The sequence below is a fragment of the Mastigoproctus giganteus genome, chromosome 10, assembly GCF_048544385.1.
Source record: "Mastigoproctus giganteus isolate SK-2022 chromosome 10, ASM4854438v1, whole genome shotgun sequence".
In the NCBI taxonomy this organism is placed as follows: Eukaryota; Metazoa; Arthropoda; class Arachnida; order Uropygi; family Thelyphonidae; genus Mastigoproctus; species Mastigoproctus giganteus.
In genome coordinates, this window is record NC_143584.1 from 176303665 (window position 1) to 176327931 (window position 24267).

The following is a 24267-nucleotide window of genomic DNA, read 5'->3' on the forward strand; positions in this document are numbered from 1 at the left end:
GATTCTTCTTGCAACACTTCTGTTGCAAAAATTGAATGGAGATAAAGTATATTTTTTGAAAAATTCATTTTAACTGAAAAACTACAAGAGGTAATAATTACATTTATCACTAGGTCTATCAGTAATTTTCTGGTCAGGTGGCAATAATAATTTATGTTTCATTTTGAAAAAAGAAACTGTTAACTATCTTGAATCAGTATCCTGGAAGAACTAAATTTTATAGGTAAATTATAAAAGTTGGCAGGTACAAATGCAAATCCTGCACTTTAGTTCTTAATATTATAGCTTACAATAGGGGGAATGAAATTAAAATATATATATATATAAAAAAAAAAGTGTGTGTATATATATATATATATATATATATATAGAAAACTTGTACACATACACATATATATATTTAGAAATGTTTCTTTTTTTACAGTTTTTCGGCAAGAAACACAAAATAAAGACCACTGTTACGTGGGTAGAGGGCCCAAACTTTTTCTTTGTAACTGAAGTCCAATTCTTTTTTTCTTTGTGTCAACATTAAGAATCTTCACCTCTACTCTATCACCCAAGGCAACTTGTTGTCCTTTATACTGAGATACATGAATTAGACCATCTTGCCCAACTCCAATATCCACAAATGCCCCAAAATGAGCTGTATTTACCACTCGACCAGTAACTATCTGACCGACTTTCAAGTCTTCCAGGGAACTCACTCCTCTTCTGAACAGTGGCTTTTCAAATTCTTAAAAGAAATAAAATAAAATGATACAGTCTCTCTCAATAAGTTAAAAGTATAAATAAAAACTATCACTGACTATAAAATGGAATTTTAAATTGTGTAATTTGTGTAATTTGTCTTTTCTGACAAATTACGCAAAAATAAGTGCAGATTTAAAGACTGCAAAATAAAATAATAAAATAAATTTTCTGCTTATACTTCAGGATAACCAGATAAGGTCAAAGGAGTTCACAAGACCATATTTAGTAGTCAGGGCTTGACTATGGTTGCTCAAATGCATGTACTTTTGTACTCCTGTGCTTGACCACTTGGTTATAGCAGCATAAAAAGTACTATTAACTACGTACGAGGGGTATCAAAAAGTTCATACCCTTACCTAGAAATAATAGCTCTAGAAAGGTGAAACATCACAGGAACTTTATAATCCTTTTCTATGTACTCTCCATGTATGGTAACACATTTCTCCCATCTGTGGATCAGTTTAATATCTTGATGCCGACCGGGCTAGCCGGGTAGGTAAAGTGCCTGCCTAGCAACCCAAAGGTCGCGGGTTCGATTCCCGCCTCGGGCTGGATATCACGATGGTGCCGAACCAACCGGTTGGTTGGATATCCCGGCCACGATACACGAAGGAAGCAAGAAAAAACTGGTTCATTCGTGTATTGATCACATCATACGAAATAAAATAAAATAATATCTTGATCGTAGAAGTCCGCCCTTTTTGCCTGAAACCACGATTCCACTTCATTGATGACTTCCTGAGACGAATCAAAGCGGCGTCCATGCAATGGTTCTTCATTTCTCGAAACAAGAAGAAGCCTGGCGGTGCAGGGTCAGGAGAATAGGGTGGGTGCTGCAGTAGTTCAAAGCTGCACTGGGCAACAAAGTTGGTGGTGGAAACGGCCGTGGCCAAGTCTTGGAACCCATCATGCGGAGACCTTAGACATGTGCAGATGTCCATGTAAAATGCTGTGGGCAGACCCATTACTAATTCCCACAGCATCTGTGATGAAATGAATTGTCACACATATGTCACTCAGCTCCAGCTGCTCAACCTTTGCAACTGTCTCGCTGTCTGTGGATGTTGATGGCCTTCCTTCTCTTGGCTCGTCAAAGACACTTGTATGACTGCACTGGAAATCCCGTTTCCACTTTTTTTACAGTGTCATAGGATAGACAATTCTGCCCATATATGGCCTTCATTTCTTTGTCAATTTCCTGAGCTTTCTTGCCCTGCAATACAGAACTTGATCACTCCTTGATATTCCACTTTGTCAACCATAGCGTCCTTCCTCAGATTCCGGGCTTCACCTCTGGTGTATGATCACCTACAGGAATGAAATTTACATGGTAGTTATTGAATAGTTAGACAACTTATATTAAAAACGGCATCGTATTACCAATGTTTTATCTAGGTCAGGGTATGAACTTTTTGATACCCCCTCGTATGTATATGTGGTAGATGCGATTCTCCTTCACTAGGAGCTCGGAATTTTTTACAATTTCATTAATATAAAAGACATGAAGCAATCATCATCAGCCATTTTCAATCTACTGCAGGATGAAGGCCTCTCCAGAAACTTTCCAGTCATTCTGTTTTGTGCAATGGCTACTCATTTACTACCCACGGACTCGGGAATTTCATATGTCCATCTCTGTTGTTGTCTTCCAGGTTTTCTTTTAGCTTCTCTTGGGTACCATTTTGTTATTTTCTTAGTCCATCTGTCATCATGTCTTCGAGTTATGTGTCCTGCCCAAGTCCATTTCAGTTCTTTAGTTTTGATAAGAATGTCTTTACTTGTGTTTGCTGCCTAATCCATGTGTTTCTCTTCTTATCCAACAGTCTGATTCCTAATATAATTCTTTCCTTTCTTAGCTGTGTAGTTTTCAACTTATTTTTGATTCTTTTGGTGAATGCCCAAGTTTCGCTTCCGTAAGTCATGGTGGGGAGTATACACTGGTTCATTATTTTACATTTCAGACAAATTGGGGTATTACTCCTCAGTATGTGACTATATTTCCTGAATGCTATCCATCCAAATTTATTCTTCTCTTGACTTCCAGCCATTTATCATTACTACAGTTAATGACTTGTCCAATATAAGTATATGAATCCACCTTTTCAATTACTGCTCCTTCAATGATTATATCCCTTTCTATGGCATACTTGTTCATCATTACTTTTGTTTCAAGCCATAATTCATCTTTAGTCTGAAATCCTTACTAACTCTATATAACTGATTAAGATTTTCCTCTAATTCTTTGGGATCATGACTTAATCACAATGTCATCTTCAAATCGTAAATGGTTTAGGTACTCTCCAATAATATTGACTTCTTTCTGTGACCAGTCCAATCTTCTGAAAGCTTCTTCAAGGGCAACAGTAAACAACTTCGAGATATTGTCTCCTTGTCGAACTCCTTTCTCAATTTTCAATTTGCCAATCTCTTTGTCTGATAATGGCAGATAACACTGAAAATTTAAGAACCAGCTGCTTCTCGTTTGAGCATGTTCAAAATTTCGCCTATCTAGGTTTGCAGATAAACCAGACCAACTCTATTAGTAATGAAGTCCAGATATTTAAAATTCAGAATATACAAAAGTCTCATTAGACCAGTTGTAACATACTGGTTGTGAAGTTTGGACATTAACGAGTAAAGACGAGCAGTTGTTGAAAGTGTTTGGATGTAGAATTTTGCGAAAAAGTCTTTGGGCCCATACAAGACAATGAATCCTGTAGAATCAGAATGAACCACGAACTTGACAATTTTATATCAGGGTGCGGACATTGTCAGATTTGTGAAGAGCCAGAGACTTGCCTGGTTGGGACATGTTATGAGAATGGATGACAGGAGAACAAGAAGATAACGAAATGGAAACCTACCAGTAAGAGGACAAGAGAAAAACCGTGAAAAAGATGAATGGATGACGTAGAGGAGGACTTAAAGATCATGAGAATAAGAAGTTGGATAGGTTTGACTTCTGGGAGGGCTTACTGGTGGAACATCGTTGAGAAGGCTAAGATCCATCCTGGGTTATAATGCCAGAAGAAGAAGAATCACACCATCTAGTCTAATAAAGGAGGTAGCATTCTCATATATTTTCTTCAAAATCATAATGTGTAGAGTCAAATGCCTTTTCATAATTCACAAATGCCAGGCATAATGGTGTTTTATATTCATTTGCTTTCTCCAATAGCTGCAATATTACGTGAAGGTAATCCATAGTTGAGAATCCTGTCCTAAAGCCAGCTTGCTCTTTTGGTTGATTCTCATCAAGTATTCTTTCTAATCTGTTAGTAATCACTCTTGTGAACAACTTGTAGTTGTGGGATAACAAGCTAATTGGTCTATAATTTCCAATTTCTGATTTATCTTCTTTCTTATGCAGCAAAATATTAGCATTATTCCAATCCTTAGGCGTCACGCTTTTCTAATGTATTTTGTGAAGAGTCTTGCCAGTTTCTGTGTCATGTCTCTTCCTTGCAATTTTAACTCTAGAGTAACTTCATCTTCACCAGGGGCTTTTTGATTGTTGATTTTCTTCAATGTATGTTCTACTTCAGCAGGAAGGATATCAGTCATATGTGTTTGCTAATTTGTGATCCATCTTCCCCACTGCTGGTATCATTCCCTTGCTCCTTATATAGGGTGTCTCAAAAATACACGGCATAACTTCAGGAATGAGTTCCTCATATGTAGACAATAAAAATATTTTATATCAACATAGTTCTGGAAATGCTTGGTTCCCGAGTTAATAACTGGAATGTCTTATCTCCCGCAGGTGATTTCCTTCATCACAAGGTACTGACAGAATCTGGTGGTTATCCATTCCAACCATGTACTCAAATCAGGAGCAAGCGGATATGCACTTTATGCACGCAGGGTAATCTGCTGGTGACAAGGCCCGTACCCGTTGCAGATGGTAAGGATACAGTTGGTGTTCTCGCAACACTCTCCAAATAGTTGAACGTTGAACAGCCAGTTGCATTGCTATTCTGCATGTGCTGATTCCAGGAGTGGCATGCACAACATCCAAAATCTCCTCTCTACTTCAGGAGTCGTAGATCTTGGTCGTCCCCAGTCGGCAGCACGAGGTGTAAAGGTCCCATGTTCACAAAGGCGGCGATGGATACCTTCAAACATTTTCTTGTCTGGACATCTTTGTTCTGGGAACCTTTCGTGGTACAAACGACGAGCCTCCAGAGCACTGCCGTCCGCCAAACCGTACATAAAATGCATATCCGCTTGCTCCTGATTTGAGTACATGGTTGGAATGAAAAACCACCAGATTCTGTTAGTACCTTGTGATGAAGGAAATCACCTGCGGGAGATAAGACATGGTTAATAACTTGGGAACCAAGCATTTCCGAAACTATGTTGATATAAAATATTTTTATTGTCTACATATGGGGAACTCATTCCTGAAGTTATGCTGCATATTTTGAGACACCCTGTATAATTCTTTATGGTAGTCTTCTGCTATTTGAATTATGCCTTCTCTGCTATTTATAAATACACCATCACTATTCTTCAGTTTCAGTATCATTTGTCTTTCTGTATTACTGCTCATGGCTGCTGATTTAAGTCCTTTGTTTTCCCTTAATGCTTGTTCTATTTTTTGTGTGTTAAATCTTCTTGTGTCCTCTCTGAGCCTTTTTCTAATGGCTTTGCATAATTCAGTATACTCAATTTTGTCCTTGCCAGTGTTTATCTTGCTCTTCATTTGTCATCTTCGCTTCAACACGACAAGTGTTTCTTGACTAATTTTTTCTTCTTTGTATTTCTTTTTACCTATAGGTTTCTTGGCCTTTATCACTTTCAGAAAGTTGTATTCCTCATCGATATCTTGGTCCTGAAAGGTCTGCAGAAGCTCAGACATTTGTCTTAAGTTCCAGTACATACTGCTTTTTCTCCTCCTGTTATCTCAAAGACTTTTGTATTACTTTAATACAAAAGAAAATAAAGGAAAAAAACTTACTCTAGTCAGTTTTTTCCTTTATTTTCTTTTATCTATATCAAGTATGCATCTTACCATTCTGTGATCACTTTCAACATTTACCTGTTCAGGACGGTAACATTGTTCACAATATACAGTCGGACCTCCATATAACGAAATCGATCATTCACTTGAAAAAATTCGTCATACAGAAATTTTGTTATAAAGAAATATGACCTTTTCAACAATGAAAAACACTGTAATTCAACTCAGAAATATGGGAAATAAATCAGAAATAAGTGGGAATGAATAAATTTTCTACCATTTTAAAACAATTAATTTATTAATACACACATATTAAGAAATGACTACAGTCAGTCCTCGTATAGCACGATAGTTGCGTTCCTAGAAACCCTCGTGCAATGCAAAATCGTGCAATATAAACAACAGGCCCTATGGGAAAAATAGGGTTAGGTGCCGACCACCCAAGATTGAACACACATTTGTAACCAAATCATTACCAAACAATAAATAATCATAATAAAATACTTATGTATTTTATTACGACTATTACGTAATAAAATATTGCGTTTGTCACCTTTAAAAGTCAGTGCCCTGTTCGGCAAACATTTAAAAAATAGACCTGTTTCATCAACGCTGAATATGTCTTTGGGCTCGTAGTCCTCCATAATTTTTTTCAAAACTGTTTCTTTCCAATGGGTACAGTCTTCTTCAGTTACAACCCCACTTTTACCAGAAATAACTTTTTTGAGTAAGCCATAGTGCTTTTTAAATTTGTCCAGCCAATCAGAACTGACTTGGAAAGTTATGCCCCAGAAAAGATGCGTACTCCGTAGCCTTTTCTTTTATTAATGGCCCTGATATTGGCATGTTTTGGTCTCGAATCAACTTCACCCACTTAAAAACTGCTTCGTGCAGGCATAATTTCGCACACTTCTGATTTGGTCCCATTTTCTCAAACAGTTTGAGAATTGGTTTTTCAGAATGGTTGACACACTACTGGCAGGTAGTGTGTCAACACTACCTGCCAGTAGTGTGTTTTATTTTAAATTTTAAAGCGATTTCTTTTTTTTTTTAACACCCCGATCTACACAATTAAGCACTTCCACTTTTTCCACTACACTCCACTTTTTCCACTACAAGGATTTTCTCCTAGACATTGTAAGGTTACTTGCACAGCAGCAAACAAAACTGATTTATGGACCACTTGTACCTACCATACAGAGACAGGTGAAATTTAGTGAAAGTATGGATGACTCATTTCTGCGAAACAACAGATGAATTTCTGGGATAAAGGAAAATTACTCTCTCTCCTAATTCTCTAATAGGGTGATTGCAATAGAAAACAGGTTGACTAGAGCCAATGTCCGTGTCGAGAATATGACTTAATCTTTGCCAATGGCCGTGGACACAGAGATAGCAGTTTCCCAGCGCGACTTCTGGGTACAGTAAATGCTTTACAGGCAATACTAAATTTTGGAATGCTCTTAAGAATTAAACCCTTTAGCTATTAAAAGCGCAAGTGATTAATTCTTAACCCTTTTAGCTCTTAATTTGTGCTTTCTACAGCATCAGCACTATTGCCTAAAGGCCAGAGGTGTGATTTGATTTGATTTGGGTTTTATTGGCGCATTAGCCAGAGGTGCGAACATTGCGTACCCAGGTCTCTCAAAATTAGTTTGTTAAATGGAAATTTTCTTCGTTATATGGAAACTATTTTCAACGTAATGACAAAGGGGAAATCAAAAAAGTTCTCTATATAGAAAAATTCACTATATGGAAGTTCGTTAAAGAGAGGTCCGACTGTATATATTGTTAGTGAGGATGAAGTCAATTTCATTAGTTGTTAATCCACTTGGGCTCTTCCATGTCCACTTTCTGTTCACCCTTTTCTTGAAAAAAGTGTTCATTACTGACATTCCTCGAGATTCTATAAATTGCACAAGTCTTTCACTAATTCCAAAATTTGCTATAGTTTCCCTTTTTGTGCTGTTTTGTCTCTTTCTAACCTTAGCATTGAAGTCCAGCATATAATATAATAGCAAGTTTTCTGTTCATCTAAGAAGTCTCTAAATTTCAGTGCATATATCATTATAACCTTTAATTTGTACCTCTTAGAAATAATGAGTAGTAGTCTTGACACACTTGGTGATGTACTTTTGAATTCCAAAATGTTGTTTTTTATATCTTTATGGACCAGAAAGCCAACTCCACCTTCACTCTTTTCAATGTTTCCATTAGTGTACAGCAGATTTCCGCTTGATAAACTTGTAAGTGATTCATTTCTTCTTCTTGTTTCAGCCAAGCCAATTATATTCCAATCCACATTTTCTAATTCCTTTTCCAGCTCTATATCCCATCTTCACTCATGAGCGATCTTAAATTGTAACAGGCAAATTCAGTTTCCAGTGCATGGCAGAGAGCCTGGTTGCATCCAGAGATTCTTAGCACCCTCTGCTTCTCATGATGCCATAAGAGAGAGAGTGAGTGAATGCCACTGGGGACTGAGGGCCATTTGTTTCGCCGTGTTCTGGAGAGTTTGATCTTTTCCTATTCACACTGACTGGGCATCTTGAAGAGAATCACTACATGTTCGTTGCCACCAAAGGGATGTAACAGGGCTTACCATCAACAAGATGTGCATAAGTGGATTTTAGGGAGGCAGGCCAACCAGACTTCTCCTAAACCTTCTAAAATAGAAAGATACTGCATGAAGCAATCTCTCATATTAAATCATTGAGTTGCATTACTATTATGGTGGCAAATAAATAAACTTAGTGATCTTTGTTATCATGTGCAAGAAGTTGATTGAATTTCCCCACAGTACAATCATTAACTTTCTCTTATTGACTAAAATTAATGCATTAATCATCTATTCACAAATGTATGCCACAAAAAAACTAAAAGAGTAACACACTTTAAATGAAAGAACAGCAAAAATTCTGCACAGGAATAGTAAAGAGTATCTACCTAAGGCTTTAAACTGATTAATACTGACACGTACTATCTTGTTTAACTACTTAAAGCCCATTTAAATCAAAATGAACACATTTTTGTCTCCTGAACTTCAAATTGGCCAGGGTTTTTAATGTATATAAAGTATACAGGGTGATTCACTACCAGTGCAACAAACTTGCAGGAGGTGTAGGGGGCACAAAGACGAATCGGAATCACATAGCATTGAAGGGTCCGAAATGCCTTCATCATGCGGGAGGTCGCGTGAACAAAGAAGCAAAGAAAAAGAACAGAAACAGCAACTCGTTAGTGTAACAGAAATCATTTTAATGACAAGTTTTACATTGCCAAAAAACCATGCTACAGAAGGTGTTCGACCAGAAGCAGTCACACAGGCTTCACAGCGCCGCCGCATGGAATTCCTAACATTCTGGAAGATTTCTGGCGTGTCTCGAATCTCCCCAGCAGCTACAGAGATGCAAGCGACGAGGTCTTCAATTGAATCAACGGGGTCTCGTACACCAATGTCTTCATTTGACCCCAGCAGAAGAAATCCAGGCATGATAGGTCCGGTGATCTAGCAGGCCAATGAACCGGACCACCACGACCTATCCAATGCTGTCCAAATGTAACGTTTAGGTGTTGGCGGACATCACTGGTGTACTGTGGGTGAGCCCCATCATGCTGGAACCACATTGAGCGGCGCAACGACTGAGGAACATGTGCTTCTTCAATACGTTCGGGCAGGACTTGCTGTAGAAAGATCAATGCCAGCCCAAACATTGACAGAGAAACCGCATTGAGTTGCACGTATTCGCGTACCATGGGGGTTCTCCAAAGCCCACAAATGGGCGTTATGTTGATTGAAGGTCTCCTCTCTTGTGAAACTTGCCTCATCCGTGAACAATATGGACGCAGCAAATGCGCTGTCTGCTGCACTCTGTTGAAGAAACCAAGTAGCAAAAGTCCTCCGGAGTGGATAATCCGCAGGCTGCAATGATTGGACGCGTTGCAGATGGTATGAACTCATTTGGTTTGTTGACAGTATCCTCCATACAGTGGATTGGGTAATACCCAATCGTTGGCCTATTGCTCGAGTACTCGTACTCGGATTGATTTCTGCAAGACGTAGGACATTGTCTGGCGTCCTCGTCGTTCACTCTCGATTCATGGTACCTCTCGTGAAACAACCAGTCTCACGTAACCTTCTGTGCACATGTGTGAAAATCGTATGACGAGGAGCATGCCTGTGCGGGAAACGTTCCTGATACAAGTGCAGAGCGGCGCACCCGTTACAGTCCGCAGCTCCATACGTGAAGTGCATGTCAGCCAGTTCAACGTTTGAATACTCGTCCATCCTACTGCCTCGGGAACTGGTTCGCAAATGCTGATTTCCAGCGGGATCGCTGTTCATGCGACCTCCCATTCAACATCCTCTACCACATGACGAAGGCATTTTGGACCCTGCAATGCTATGTGATTCCGATTCGTCTTTGTGCCCCCTACACCTCCTGAAAGTTTGTCGCACTGGTAGTGAATCACCCTGTATATAGGTAATCAAATTTGTTCCATTTACATTATGAGGAACAACACATATTCAATTAGAGTTATTTTTTGTTATGTTGGCAAAAACTGACCTACTGCAACACACTCAGAAGTACATATGGCTGTAATGTGCTTATACGCTGCATGATCCTGCTCAGGTAGCTAACAAACTAAATGAATATTTTGCATCGACATTCACACATGAGGAGTTATTCAGTGAGGTTGTTGTTTGTTTGTTATTTGGTTTTTAGGAGCATTAGCAACTAAGGCCATATTGCTCCGAGTTATGCGGTGGTCATTCGCTGACCTTTCCGCATCCTCCGTATTTGGTGGTCACGGGCTCGAACCCCGGTCTAATCAAGAAGCGTGTGCTATGCACTGCTGCTCCTGCCCACCCGGCTACGGAGGCGCCTATTCAGCGAGGGGAATGCCAGAGGTGTATTCAACTCTGGAAGTAAGCTAGAGAATCTTGTAATAACTGAGAGTAAAATGGAGGAGAAATTGTTGAAGATAAACACAAGAAAGGCACCTGGGGTGGATGGGATCTATCCAGTTATATTAAAGGAGGCAGCAAAGGAAGTAAGCAAACCCTTAGCCATAATTATGAGAGCTTCCTTGGACTCAGGGGAGGTACCCACAGACTGGAGATGTGCAAATGTGACCCCAATTCACAAAGGAGGATCAAAGGCTGACACAAGTAATTATAGATCTGTGAGTTTAACTTCTGTTCCAGGAAAATTAATGGAGGCACTGGTTAAAGAAGCACTGCAGGATCATCTAGACAAGACTTCAGTTATAGCTCGGACACAGCATGGTTTTGTTAAGGGGAAGTCTTACCTGACCAATTTGATTGGATACTATGATGCAGGGAATAACTTTGATATTATATACTTGGATCTTAGAAAGGCTTTTGATACTGTTGCACATGGAAGACTGCTGCACAAATTGGAGCAGTGTGGCATTGGAGGCAAATTGCTGCTATGGATAAAGGGGTGGTTGAGGGAGAGAAGACAGAGAGTAGTAATCAATGGACACTGCTCATCGTGGACTAATGTTATTAGTGGAGTCCCTCAGGGTTCAGTGTTGGGTCCATTATTGTTTTCTGTATTTATAAATGATATTGATGATGGTATATCAAGCTTAATGTCCAAGTTTGCAGATGATACAAAGGTTGGCAGGGTTGTCAAGGACACTACTGACACTATGCTGCTGCAACAGGATCTGGAAAGGTTGAGCAGATGGGCTGAGAGGTGGCAAATGAAGTTTAACATTGACAAATGTAAAGTACTATATATGGGAAACAGCAATCCCAGAGCAACGTATCAACTCTGTGGTACTACACTGACAGTGGTAGAGAATGAAAGGGACCTGGGGGTGGTTGTGCAGGCAGATATAAAGTTCTCTGAGCAGTGCAGATGGGCTGCAAGAGTAGCTCATGGTGTATTGTCAATGATATATAGGAATTTTTCTAGCAGGGATAAGGAGGTGATTATTCCCTTGTATAAGGCAATGGTCAGGCCACACCTAGAGTACTGTATAGAGGTCTGGAGGCCTCATTTCAAGAAGGATGTAGAGCTGCTGGAACGAGTACAGAGAAGGGCAACAAGATTAGTGAATGGAACAAAGAGGTGCTCTTACGAAGAAAGGCTTAAGTTTTGCAAATTACAGTGTCTGGAGACTAGGCACCAGCGAGGTGATCTGACAGAGGTGTATAAAGTCTTGACTGGTTTGAGCATGCTCAATGCTGATGGGATTCTTCCTCTTGCTCAGAATAATCACCTGAGAGGGCATAAATTCAAATTGAGCAAAGACAGATGTAGGATAGACATGCGGAAATTTGCCTTTAGCCAGCGGGTGGTTGGTTGGTGGAACAGACTTCCATCCCTTGTCGTGGAAGGTGATAGCCTAAATAAGTTTAAGGCTCAGCTGGACAGGTATTTCAAACGAACAGAGGGGTGAATTGGAAGAGTTTTTTTTTTTTTTTTTTGGCTGATGCTGCATAAGCTTGCTTTCTTGCATCAAATGCCTCTGCTAATGCTAATGTGTCATATCAGGCATTGGAATAAAAATGGCATATAAAGTTTTTTGCAATGAAGGTGACAAACCGGTGAGTATTCACTTGCAGAATGAAAGCAATCTACAGTGAGACACACTTGTCTAACTTAGGTCTATAATTATATGTAGCAGTTTAAAATCAAATTATAAGCTCAAAAACAGTTTTGGTTGGAAAGTTCATGGACTGAAGATTAGCAGTTGCAGTGACAAATTTCAAAAGCATCCAGAGTGAAATGCAAGTTTCTAAACAGTCTAAAGTCAGCTATCATATCTTTAATAAATTGTAGATTATTGTCCATAAATATTTAACTGAACCATGATGATACATCATCCATTACCCCATGTGTGATAGTATTAATGATTAGGAATCTGTCCTTAGCAGTCATTCTTCTCCTCTCCAACATACATTAGATCTTTCAACAGGCAAATATCACCTGTCTAGACTTGAACCTGGCACTCCACAAACCCTTTTTTGTTTTGCTAACCATAACATACAATGGGTACAAAAATGAAAATGGGTTCAAAATTTTTCCAGAATGGCATCACAGATCTTGACAGTATCCTCCATACAGTGGATTGGGAAATACCCAATCGTTGGCCTATTGCTCGAGTACTCGTACTCGGATTGATTTCTGCAAGACGTAGGACATTGTCTGGCGTCCTCGTCGTTCGCTCTCGATTCATGGTACCTCTCGTGAAACAACCAGTCTCACGTAACCTTCTGTGCACATGTGTGAAAATCATATGACGAGGAGCACGCCTGTCCCTGAGTCCAAGGACTGCCCAAATCACTGAAAATGAGGCAACAATTAGAAAGGGAATGGCTGTGGAGAATTATTAGTTACTTATAATGTAAAGCAATAAATTATGTTATACAGCAAAATAATTGTTTATTCCTTTGATTCAACCTTGTACAGGTGGCAATAAACTATAACTTACAGATATTTTACATGTCTCACCTTCCTGGAATTCTACATCTCACAATAAAACTTCTTTGAGGAAGCATTACTGCGGAATGAGCCATTCTCCAACATAACAGAGTACATCATATCCAACAACCAGGTCTTTCAACACTCTTTCAGTAATAATAAATAATGATGTTTATGCACAAGAGTTGTATGTCTACTTTCAGAAGGCACTCATCTTTACTTGAATCTCTTTTGTCGATAAAATTTGCATACACAGTGGAATAAGTGGAAGCAAAGCCCCTTAAGGTTGCCTATGTATCAGCATGGACTTCCATTTCAGATATGCCCACCAAATGTGGGATACTTGAAACAGCACGAAATTCAGATTTTCAACAGACAAAAATCCGTGCAAAATAAAATGTTTAATATAGACTAAGGCGCATTTAGGGCTAGAGCCTCAAGCTGCGAACAAATTTAGACTATGTATATAAAGTGCTTAGCATCATAATACACAGCCAATATGAGATATAACCTAAAACGATGCCACCTTAAAAATTTTCTGTTTATTCAGAAATGGCTGTGTATTATGATGCTAAGCACTTTATATACATAATGTTTAATATAGTGATACTATTACATCAGGCTGCATCTATCAAGTGATATAGTTCCTGATCATAAAGGACTGCCCAAAAAAACCACCCTGTATATAAATAATATATGCAGTGACGTATTTTTTTAATGCTTAAACATGGAAAAAAGTAATAATAACAAATAAATACCTTTTCTAAGGTCATATTCTAATGGCTGAGAAAGAGCATCAATTATCAATTGCATTGTTGGAGCAGATGTTCCATTCTGTTCTGCTAACTTTTCACTATCTAAAAAAAGAAGGAAAAATAAATATATATAATAACTCTTCTAAACAGTGACCTCTATCCATTGTTATACAGGGCAGTTCAGATAAAAAAAAAAAAAAAAAAGTAAAAGAAATTAAACAAATTCCCATGTTTCACTCTCTCTTTGATCTAATCTGTATTAATAACCTGCACATAATGTAAATGATTTCTAAAATATGTAGTAGGGAAATTTGGGTCTGTTAAAATTAACATGCACCAAAACATTGAAAATGCTAGGTATTCCACACCATTATGCAATAGAATTGTTTGTTTATCGGTGTTAATGTTGAAAACCTAAAATGATAGTATGTTGTCTTCTTGAAAATAACGTGAAATTAGATAATCTCCATAATTTTTTTTTTTGTATAAATGTTTGTAGAAATGCCTGTACACACATTTTATACATATATGTATAAAAAAATTGTGTGCTGAGCATGCATAGCGGAAGTTAAGTGAAACTTCTTTAAGTGAACATTTATCACTTGATCCCGCATTAACCATATGAATGCTGTAGGCGATGAATTTGCATGAATGGGAGCCTAAGAGATATGAGACATTCTGTTACAAAATCTAGTTTCAACAAGTGCTGTGGCATTGGATGATATTTAAAACCATTTGACTTCAATAGAGCCAGAATCATTTTGTTCTTGAGAGCCATGACAGCTCTTACAGGTTGACATTTGAATTACATCCTCATTTGGAAATGCTGATTGAATAAGAATGTAATTTCGACCTGCTACAATCTTTACATCGCTCTTGAACCAAAGCAGATCACACATGGAGCAGACTCAACCGAGATCATTATCCAGGAATGTATGTTTAACCTGAGTGTGGATGCTTTGGTGTTTCTTAAAATCTTGTTGCTGCTCCTGCTCTGTATTATGCCTGCTACGTGTTGAACGGTTTCATGGATTACTTCTTGCAGTCAGTTTTGGTTTCTTTGCTTTTTGTTCACAACTGGGCTTCAAGGACTCTTCATCGTTTTCATTTTCCATAACTCCTTCTTCCAAATTCACTTCTAACATTTCTGGAGAGATGTAAGGCTCTGAAGAAATTGCAGGCACTTTCAAAATTTAACCCTAACTCGCAACATTTTTTTAACACCGACTGGTAATTGTTAAGTAAGTCTACAGATCTACACTTAATGTCATTAGTGCCAATGTGTACAACAGTATCACCTTTTGTGCCCTTAAAAGGTGATATCTGCTCTACAACATCATCAACGTTCGCCCTTGGCAGACCTACCCCTGGTCCTATTCCAACTATGCTTTTTGCACAATATATTTCCAGTTTCCTTGACAATTGAGTCACCAACAATAACTAGCTCCTACGGGACTAGTGCATTCTGCCCTGAACATTGCTGCTGTTTTTCCTGATGCACAACAGTGAGCTCTGGCATTGAGTTGGGCAGCTGAGATCTTGATAGGGCCTCCATTTTAATTCCTTCAAGGGCATCTACCAGACTCTTCAAACTCTCATAGGCACCCACTAGGATGCTGAGTTGGTGCCTAATTTCTTGACACTCTTGAACTTAGCACACACAAACACATCCTCCTTGGCTAGATCATGTCCTGTTCCAGAAAGGTCTGCAAACATTTCACATTTTTTAAGACTGCGATGCATTGGAGAATCACCCTCTGCGGTTCTTCCCCGAGCCACATCACTCCAGCCACTTTGTGCTTATTGCCTTGCTACTCTAGACTGGGGCACGATTTCCATTTAAATACAATTTAATTAACAATACTATACTAAACTAACAGATTCTTAATACAATACTACGTATTATGCTATCTAGTTTTACATTATATCTTAAGCTATCAAGTTTGAGATATATGCTACACTATTCTGTATCAATCTAATATACTACAACAATGGCAGCAAGTTTTGAATGGTATGAAGTTCTACGGATACTAAGAAGTAACCTACAAAATCTCTATCTAAATTCAAATAAAGTAAGGAGCGTGACTAGGACTATAAAGCTACTTCTAGAAAATAAATTAATATGACAATTAAATCAATAAAATGGCAAAAATTTATCTAAAACTTATCCGTTTGCTGGAGCTGTAAAATCTTCTCCCACATATGATTATCCTCATTCCCATAATTCCCTTGAGGGAAACCTCGTTCCCATAAGAAGTTAAAAACTGCAAAAAGTGAACACACACACATATGGTTGTTGAATATTAAATCTGCTGTGAAATGCAAGCAGAGGATTTCAGTTGTGATTAATGGCCTATACTCTGCATTTAGGCATTTAGGAAGAAAAATTAAAGGCTTATTTTTTTTTTTTTTTTAGTAATTGAGTTCTATTTGTATATGCAGAATATCCTGTGGTCCACTTGCCAATGAAAGGCCAGCAATCAAACAATGCATGTGCAATGAAGTTGGTAAAACAATTACTAACATGAAGAAGAGGGAAAAAATGCTCAAGTTAACATGATGTGTAGTTTTAATAATAATAAGTATCAGCTTTCATTAAAAGTAATTAATGATTTACTGGAACTTTGCAAGTAGGTAAAAGGAAATTATTATTCTTCTATATAAGAGGACAGGTGAACCCATATTTGTAATACTGTACTAAAATCTGGAGATAAAATCTACAAAAAAAAGGCAAACTTCTAAGGTTGGGGGATTCAAAGGAGGATGACCAGACTGTTGTGGGATGATAAGAGGTTGTCCCTACAAGGAATGACTTAAAAGATGTGGATTGCAAAGCTTGGGAATGAGACACTTAGGTGAGGACTTGATTGAGGTGTGTAAAGTCTTGAATGAATAAAATGAATGAGAGGTATATGAGGTCAGATCAAAAAGTTCAGACTATTTTTCTAAACAAAGAAAAATAAATTTTTTTTCTGGAATTGCATTTTGGAATCAACCTTCATTGCCAATAACAATGCAATTAATGAAATTATGGTCTATTTCTATCCTTCTTTTTAGCTTCTTGCACAGCTCAATGGCGAACCTTTTGTCATCATTTGTCAATATTAGAACAAATTCTGCTGGCACCCCATATGTGCCAAGGTTTTTGGTCATAATCACCCAGCACAATTCAAAGGAGATTCCTAAAAGACTTAGCATCTCTACCAGCTGGATCTGTACAACTAGAAATTGAAGTCAGACAGAGTTGTGAACATTAAAATCACCATGGAAAATTACTTCACTGTTAGGAGGGTTAGCCTCGGGAAAGTCAAGTTTCAAGAAAGAAAATTAATATTAATAATGACATAATTAACACAAATAATAACTACAGAATGAACTAAAGAAATTTTAGGCCAGAGTGGATGAAAAAGAGGAGATTCCAGATTACAATGTCTCTCTCACAAGGAATATCAGAGTGGACATATACATACAAGTACCACCTTTAAAGAGGAAGGAATCATAGCATTAATAATTTTGAAAAATGATAACTGCACATACCTATAAAATTTGAGCTATTCAGAAAATTATTAACTTTAGTAATCAGAGACTGCTGTCCTATTTCTGATGGCGATGCATTTAAATACTGTAGAAACCTGTAAAACAAAGTAAGTTATAATGATTACTGATAAATTATATTTATTTAAGAAGAAAGGAGAAGGCTATTAGCAAAGAAGTACAAGAGGAGAGTTTTCTATTTCAACACTGGTATTGAAATAATTAGATAATTAATACTTTCCACATTCTATTTTTCTGCCTTCAGGACACTATGCTCCTGCTAGTAGCAGCAAGAGAACTCATGCTTGTTTAAGAAATGATACTGTTAGCCAAGAGTTGACCTAAAATTACTAATGTCATTTGTAATTGAAATAACACTGCCAAAAGAGGCAATTTTGTTATTCAATAAAAACTCCAATAAATATTAGTCATATGGTGCAAGGAAGCCCAAGGCTTTGTTGCACCAGCTAAAAATAAATAAATAATAACAAAATGAATTAAACCATCTATTGGACTCCTCCTCTTCCTGCAGGTACAACTGACCTTTGGATCACTCCGGGATATCAGTCTCAACCATCCAAGCAACTTATCCCAGTAATCAGCAACTCACTGGGTAAAAGAAAACTTCCTGCAATGCAATCTAAACCTCTTCCCTCATAATTTGAAAAATGTCTCCTAGTTGTGAAATGATTATAAGAGTGAAAATTTCACCCTCAGCCATTTTACTTTCTTCCCTCAGAGCCTAGTACACCTCGATCAGATCTTCTCTAAGGTGTTTAGTTACCAAATTCTGCAGCCCACATATTTGAAGTCTTTATTCATGTGGACATCACTTTTCCAATCTCACCAGGTGTACTGCACATAGAAATAAGACCTAAAAAATAGCCTATTACAGACTGTTTATCTTATTTGACCATCATAGCAGATGGTCTCAATTAGCAACATCATGTCAAATGGTGAATAATAGAACAAGTCTTAATGAATTGTTAAGTAGTGTGTGAAAAAAAAAGCTTCAGGGTTAAATGTGCAACAAGTTACGTATGATTTTAACTCCTGGTGCCAGGCTGCATTTGTCCAATGCAGCTGTCACTAGAGGGAGAAAAGTATCCCCAAAACAGAAAAACAGAATGGAAATATTTATTATCCAATTATTTCAATGTCTGCATTTAAATGATTAATCTCCAAGCAATTAAAAAATGCTTGGAGACTAGACACCTGCAAGGTGATCTGATTGAGGTGTATAAGGCCTTGAATGGTTTGACCAAGTTGAATGCTGGAACAGACTTCCATCTGTTGTTGTTGTTGTTGTTGTGGAAGTCAATAGCTTAAATAAATTTAAGGCTGAACTAGACAAACATTTGGAGTGACTGGATGGGTGAAATGGGAAGGGTTTTTTTTTTTTTTTTTTTTCGCTGATGCTATACAAGCTTGCTTTCTTGCATCATATGCCTCGACTAATTCTAAACTTGGTATTTGCTAAATCTGACACCAAGAAATTGCTATATGGATATCCAATGAGAGTCCATAAAGATCCAGAACAATATGTAATAGCAGTGCCTTAGTGTTTTTCAATGAATAATGGATTTGCCTCTTTTGGTGATGTTATTCAATTAAAATTAATAGTAGTAATTTTAGGCTCATAGATAACAATGTAATTTTTAAAGTGAGCATAACTCCAGGCTTGCTGCTGGCAGTAGAGGGAACTATAGGAAGTCCACAGATTTAATTATATTATGTAAACATATTGTTAAATGTATAGTCATACCTGAATATAGTGTTCAGAAATTGGACACATTGTTATTGCCTATGTTATAATGTGTTATAATTTTCAATCAGATATTTGTTATGAACTTCTAATTTATATAACTGAACTTACCTAGTGATATACTTAAATTTGGAATTCACAGCTTGTCACAAATTGTATGAAACTACAGTCAGTCCTCGTATAACACATGTTTACACAACACAAATTTGATCATACACGATTTATAAATAGGGAAACGATATCGTATATAACACGAACCGAATTCGCTTATGTATGATTCGCCTTTGTGTTTACAAGAAATGGCAGTCAAACAGGGAATCACCCCAAACTGAACGCAACACGATAGCAATGAAGAGAAGATTCTGAAAAATGTATTTATATTTTTTATATCAGTGAAGTGGATAGACATTTCACCATAATAACGTAAAAACCCACACAATTGCAGCTATCAGTATTATTGCAAATGCAATTAGATCGAGTTTGCCACCAGTTTATAACAGATTCCACTAGCAGAAATGCAACTGGAAATTGTTTTTACTGTTTTATGGTAGTAACCCCCAGAAATGTGCTTTAGTAAAATGAGCTAGTGAGGTGTTAATTGTCTCTGCCATAAAGGCAGAGACACAGTATTGTATTGTTTATTCAGTTGCTACACATGTGCAGCTTTGATTATGTGTATCAAGCATGCCTCCTCATTTTGTAATTGTGCTTTATTCCCTAAAAATGAGTAAAATACTTAAAAGGCTGTGAAAAGGAAGCGATAAAGAAAAGGCTGTGAAAAGGAAGTGAAAAAGAAAAAGGAAAGCAATATCGATAGACATAGGCAGACTGGGTCAAAAATTCTTACCCAGGAAAATGTGTAGTGGCCTCATACTAACATTTATGGCCAAAATTACACTTCTGGCCTCCAGCCCACCGGGGTTTCCTCGGTAAGGCTTATGGCCAGTCCGCCTCTGTTAGAGAAAAAATATGAAATTGTAAAACACTGAGTGAAATGAAAGAACATGTGATATTTATTACATGTGCTACAGGCCTAAATGATGCAACGCCGAGAATTAGAAAGAATGCAGAGAAAATAAAAACAACTTTCATAGCAGGAACAACTCAAAGTGTAATAAAATCCATTAGATCAAGACACAATAATTGGAAGAGATGGAATGGCGGTCATCTGTTTGGTTAGAAAATCAAACAAAGAACAAGTTTGCTTACGATAGAAGCTAAAGCATTAGCAATATTTTATTATGTAATAGTCGTAATAAAATACATAAATTATGATTATTTATTGTTTGGTAATGATTTGGTTACAAATGTGTGTTCAATCTTGGGTGGTCGGCACCTAACCCTATTTTTCCCATAGGGCCTGTTATTTATATTGCACGATTTTGCACTGTATGAGGGTTTCTAGGAACACAACTATCGTGCTATACGAGGACTGACTATATTTTAAACTGTTTTGTTTGCTAAGAAAGAATCTCTGTACTTATTAATCCAGAACATGTATTTTGTTTAGCTGAGAGATAAATGCCAATGCTATCCAGAACAGTCATTACACACATGATCATGACATAATTCTAAGCATTTCTGACAGTGTCTGACAGTTGTTGCTAGTTATGGACCACAAAAGAGAGTTTGGGCAGAAAAAAGTTAGAGGAGAAACCGAGAGTTTCTTAGGTGAGAACGGAATTGAAGCTTACTGGAAATTAAGTTTAAAGCCTAAAGTTTGTTTGTTTTTATATTAGGTTTGTTTGTGGTTGCATATTAGAAGACTTTCCAAATTGGAACAAACTTAGTTTAAGTAGTTCTTTCACAGAATCTCAAGGTTTCCTATGGATTTTGCTGGTTATTTTGTAAGATAATGCTTTAATTAAAATACTGTTAAGCTGAACAGCAGTTTGACCACAGAGTTTGAACAAGTCATGGTTTAAGAAAAGGGAAACTATATTAATGAGCAAAAGTATTTCAGCTCTACACTGTAGAGAAATTCTCCTCAAGTTACAAGAATGAATAAAGCTCACACATTTATTATTTTTTAAGATAAATAATAATAATAATGCAAAAACTTATGAGTGCCAGAATAATGATTGATGAGGTAAGTTCATTTTAATCCTTATAGATGAAATGCAAATGGTAGAAGGAAATAGTTAAACAAAAGAAGAATAACTATAATTTAGAGTCGAAATCTAGAAGTTTGGCCAAAAACAATCTAAAATTTAACTGCTCAATGTATTATCATTCTAAAATAAATAAGAAAAAACTGTTCTACTGAACTTAAAAGAAGAATATATATATATTTTTTTTTTATTTCACCAAGGAAAAATAAATGTTACATTATATTTACCTTATATGCTCTCTATGTCTTAATTAAGGGATTGTTTACGTTAATAGGATAACAGAATTTTAAACCTGGAAATTTATGGGAAACTAAATTACATAAATATTGTGACATATCACATTCCATTGGGGGATAACAAGGTGATATGTACATTATTTAGTGCAGTTGTTCTACAGGATGACTGTTGTCTTGTTAATGTAAAGTAAATCAATTTAGTTTTATTATTGCATTCATCAGCACAGGGATATTTTTGAAACCAAAACTGAATTATTAAAAAAATATACAGAATAATAATTTGATATATTCATGTGGAGATTTAATGGCTGATAGTGAGGTTATCAGTGACAATTTTGCTGACATGAGTCAACAATAATCAGTGATTATGATGCAACTGAAAACATTTACTAAACAACAAGAAATGCAGGATCACTTCAATGGTGTAGTTATGTCTCAGTTACAGTGTAGGCATATGTTGAAACAACAAATGTTAACTAAAATTATGAGCTGCATAAGGAAAAATAATGCCCCTGCAAAAGAAAAACAGATTGAGCCTGTAGGGTTGTTAATCTTATATCCCATCAGAGGAGAAGGGATATAAGATATATATATTTAGTTTTCAACTGCAGTGTCATATTATCATAAACCTGCACATATAAAAAGAAGCTGTCCAAGGTTGAATCAGTATGCAAATCAAGAAAAGTTTGGATCTGGTGTCAGACAGTTGAAAGTTTCTAATCCTCAAAAAATAAAATTACCTCCTAACAGAAAGAGAAATACCAAAAGTATAGAGTGTCTTAAATAAATACAAATTTAAACAAATACAATAAATAGAGCAAAGTACAAATAGATTTTGTGGTAAGATAAGTTTATTGATCATGAGCATGATAAAAAGGAATAGCTAAACTTTTATTCTACTGGATTGTTTATCATGTTTAATAATTCATATAGAGATGCTAATAATGGATAAGAATTTTATACAATCATGGGCATTTCAGTGGATGATATATCATAAAATATAGTATCTCTGTTAGGTGCACAGATATCTTCAGTATCTGGGAACTTGATTGACAAAATGAAGAGAGCAAAGCATCTCCAAGACAAGAAGACATAAAAATGGAACACAAAGCATTTATTATCTAATTATTATTGAATTAGAATATGATATACTCTTATATAATATATTTTCTGCATGCCGCATAAGAGTAAATAAAACAGTTAGGATTACAAAGATCCTGTTTTAAAAGAAAAAAATAAATTTGTTACTATATATATAAAAGTTACTTTTTATATCCCAATATGGCTCCCCTGGTGCCAAAAGAGAACTTGCTACTCTGTTTATAAAGAATTTAAACAAACTATCCAAAGTCAGTGGTCAAATAAGAATCTTTCTTCTGGAATTCAAGGCTGAATCAAGTCTCCAACATCAAAGAGCCTATTTACTTAAAAAGTGCAAACTGATCCAATAACAAAATTTCAGGTTAAGTTTAATTTATGATTACAGAAGTTAAGTAAACAATTTTTAAATAATAATGTTTTTTTTTTTTGTTTTTTTTTTTTATAATGCACAGTGAGTTAAGTAAAAATTAACATTATAATATGAGGTTAAATGAATTACAACTAATAGCATATAAGATAGAAATAATATATAAATAAATAATGATAAACTAAGGTATATATTATCGTATCAAGATGCCACAATACAACCATGGTTTTTTAAAGTACAAAATATTTTGATTAGCCAGACAGCTTAGTGCAAGTTTGACAAAATTTTTTACCAAATTATTTTATTTTAAATTTGGTAACTTTCCCTATTTAAAATTTTTTTTAAATCTAAACTGAATGGCAGTGACCTCAATACTTTGCAAATGGTGAGGTGGAATGAAAGAAACTATTATTATAAACCATGTTAAAATACTATATGTACAATTGGTATCAAGTCCACATGTAGGGAGAAAAAGAGACTGAGTAAGCTGTGTTGATTAACTATGATGAATAATAATTAGTGCTTCCTAGTTTTTATACTAATGCTACTGATTTTAAATTATAACTGACCTTTGGTAGTTTGGAGATTCCACCGTTTTGATATTTAAAAAATAAATGTACAAAAACATTACATACCATACATTACAAAATTAAAATATAATTAAAAATAATAAAAAGTGAAAGGTAAGAGTATTGCTATTCAAGGAGGGTGTTTTCAATTCATGCTATCCAATAGAACAATACGATACCTTAACGTCGAGAGTGTTATTTACACTAAATACCGGTGGTGTTATACAAATTCTGATGTGCAATACATGATTGTTACTTTTTTTAGCATGATGTTGTAGCCAAAAGAAGCATTTATTTGGTCAAGACTGCCTTGACCAAACTATTTATGGGAACATCTTATAGATAATCAAGAAATGTTTACCTAATTTGAGGGCAAACAGGGTGACACAAGACTGAAAACTTCTGAAAGCTATCAAATACAAGAGAAGACAAGGAAGATCTTGTATTTTTTCATAAATGAAGACTACTGATTGGTGTCTTTCTTATTTGCTCAACACTACATTTGGCCTACTAAAATACATCAACTTTGGAAGTTTTCTAAGCAGAAAGATGTTAACCATTTAGGAATTCCATTAGCATAGTCCACTAATGATAATTTTTAATATGGCAATTACAGCTGGGATAAGCAACATTTAGCCGACCTAGATAGCCAAGTG

At 36.3% G+C, this 24267-nt stretch overlaps 1 protein-coding gene across 1 annotated transcript in view; it reads right to left on the bottom strand.

Annotated features, from left to right (window-relative positions):
- Positions 1 to 458: 458 nt before the first annotated feature.
- LOC150079551 (S1 RNA-binding domain-containing protein 1) overlaps positions 459 to 24267 on the bottom strand; it is a 190264-nt gene continuing 166455 nt past the window's right edge. Inside the window, exons 18-20 of the mRNA XM_090383104.1 lie at positions 17466 to 17560; positions 13932 to 14030; positions 459 to 733 (exon numbers count right to left, since the gene is read on the bottom strand). Of these exons, the coding sequence (XP_090239230.1) occupies positions 459 to 733; positions 13932 to 14030; positions 17466 to 17560 (469 nt within the window). The remainder of the gene's footprint in view (positions 734 to 13931; positions 14031 to 17465; positions 17561 to 24267) is intronic.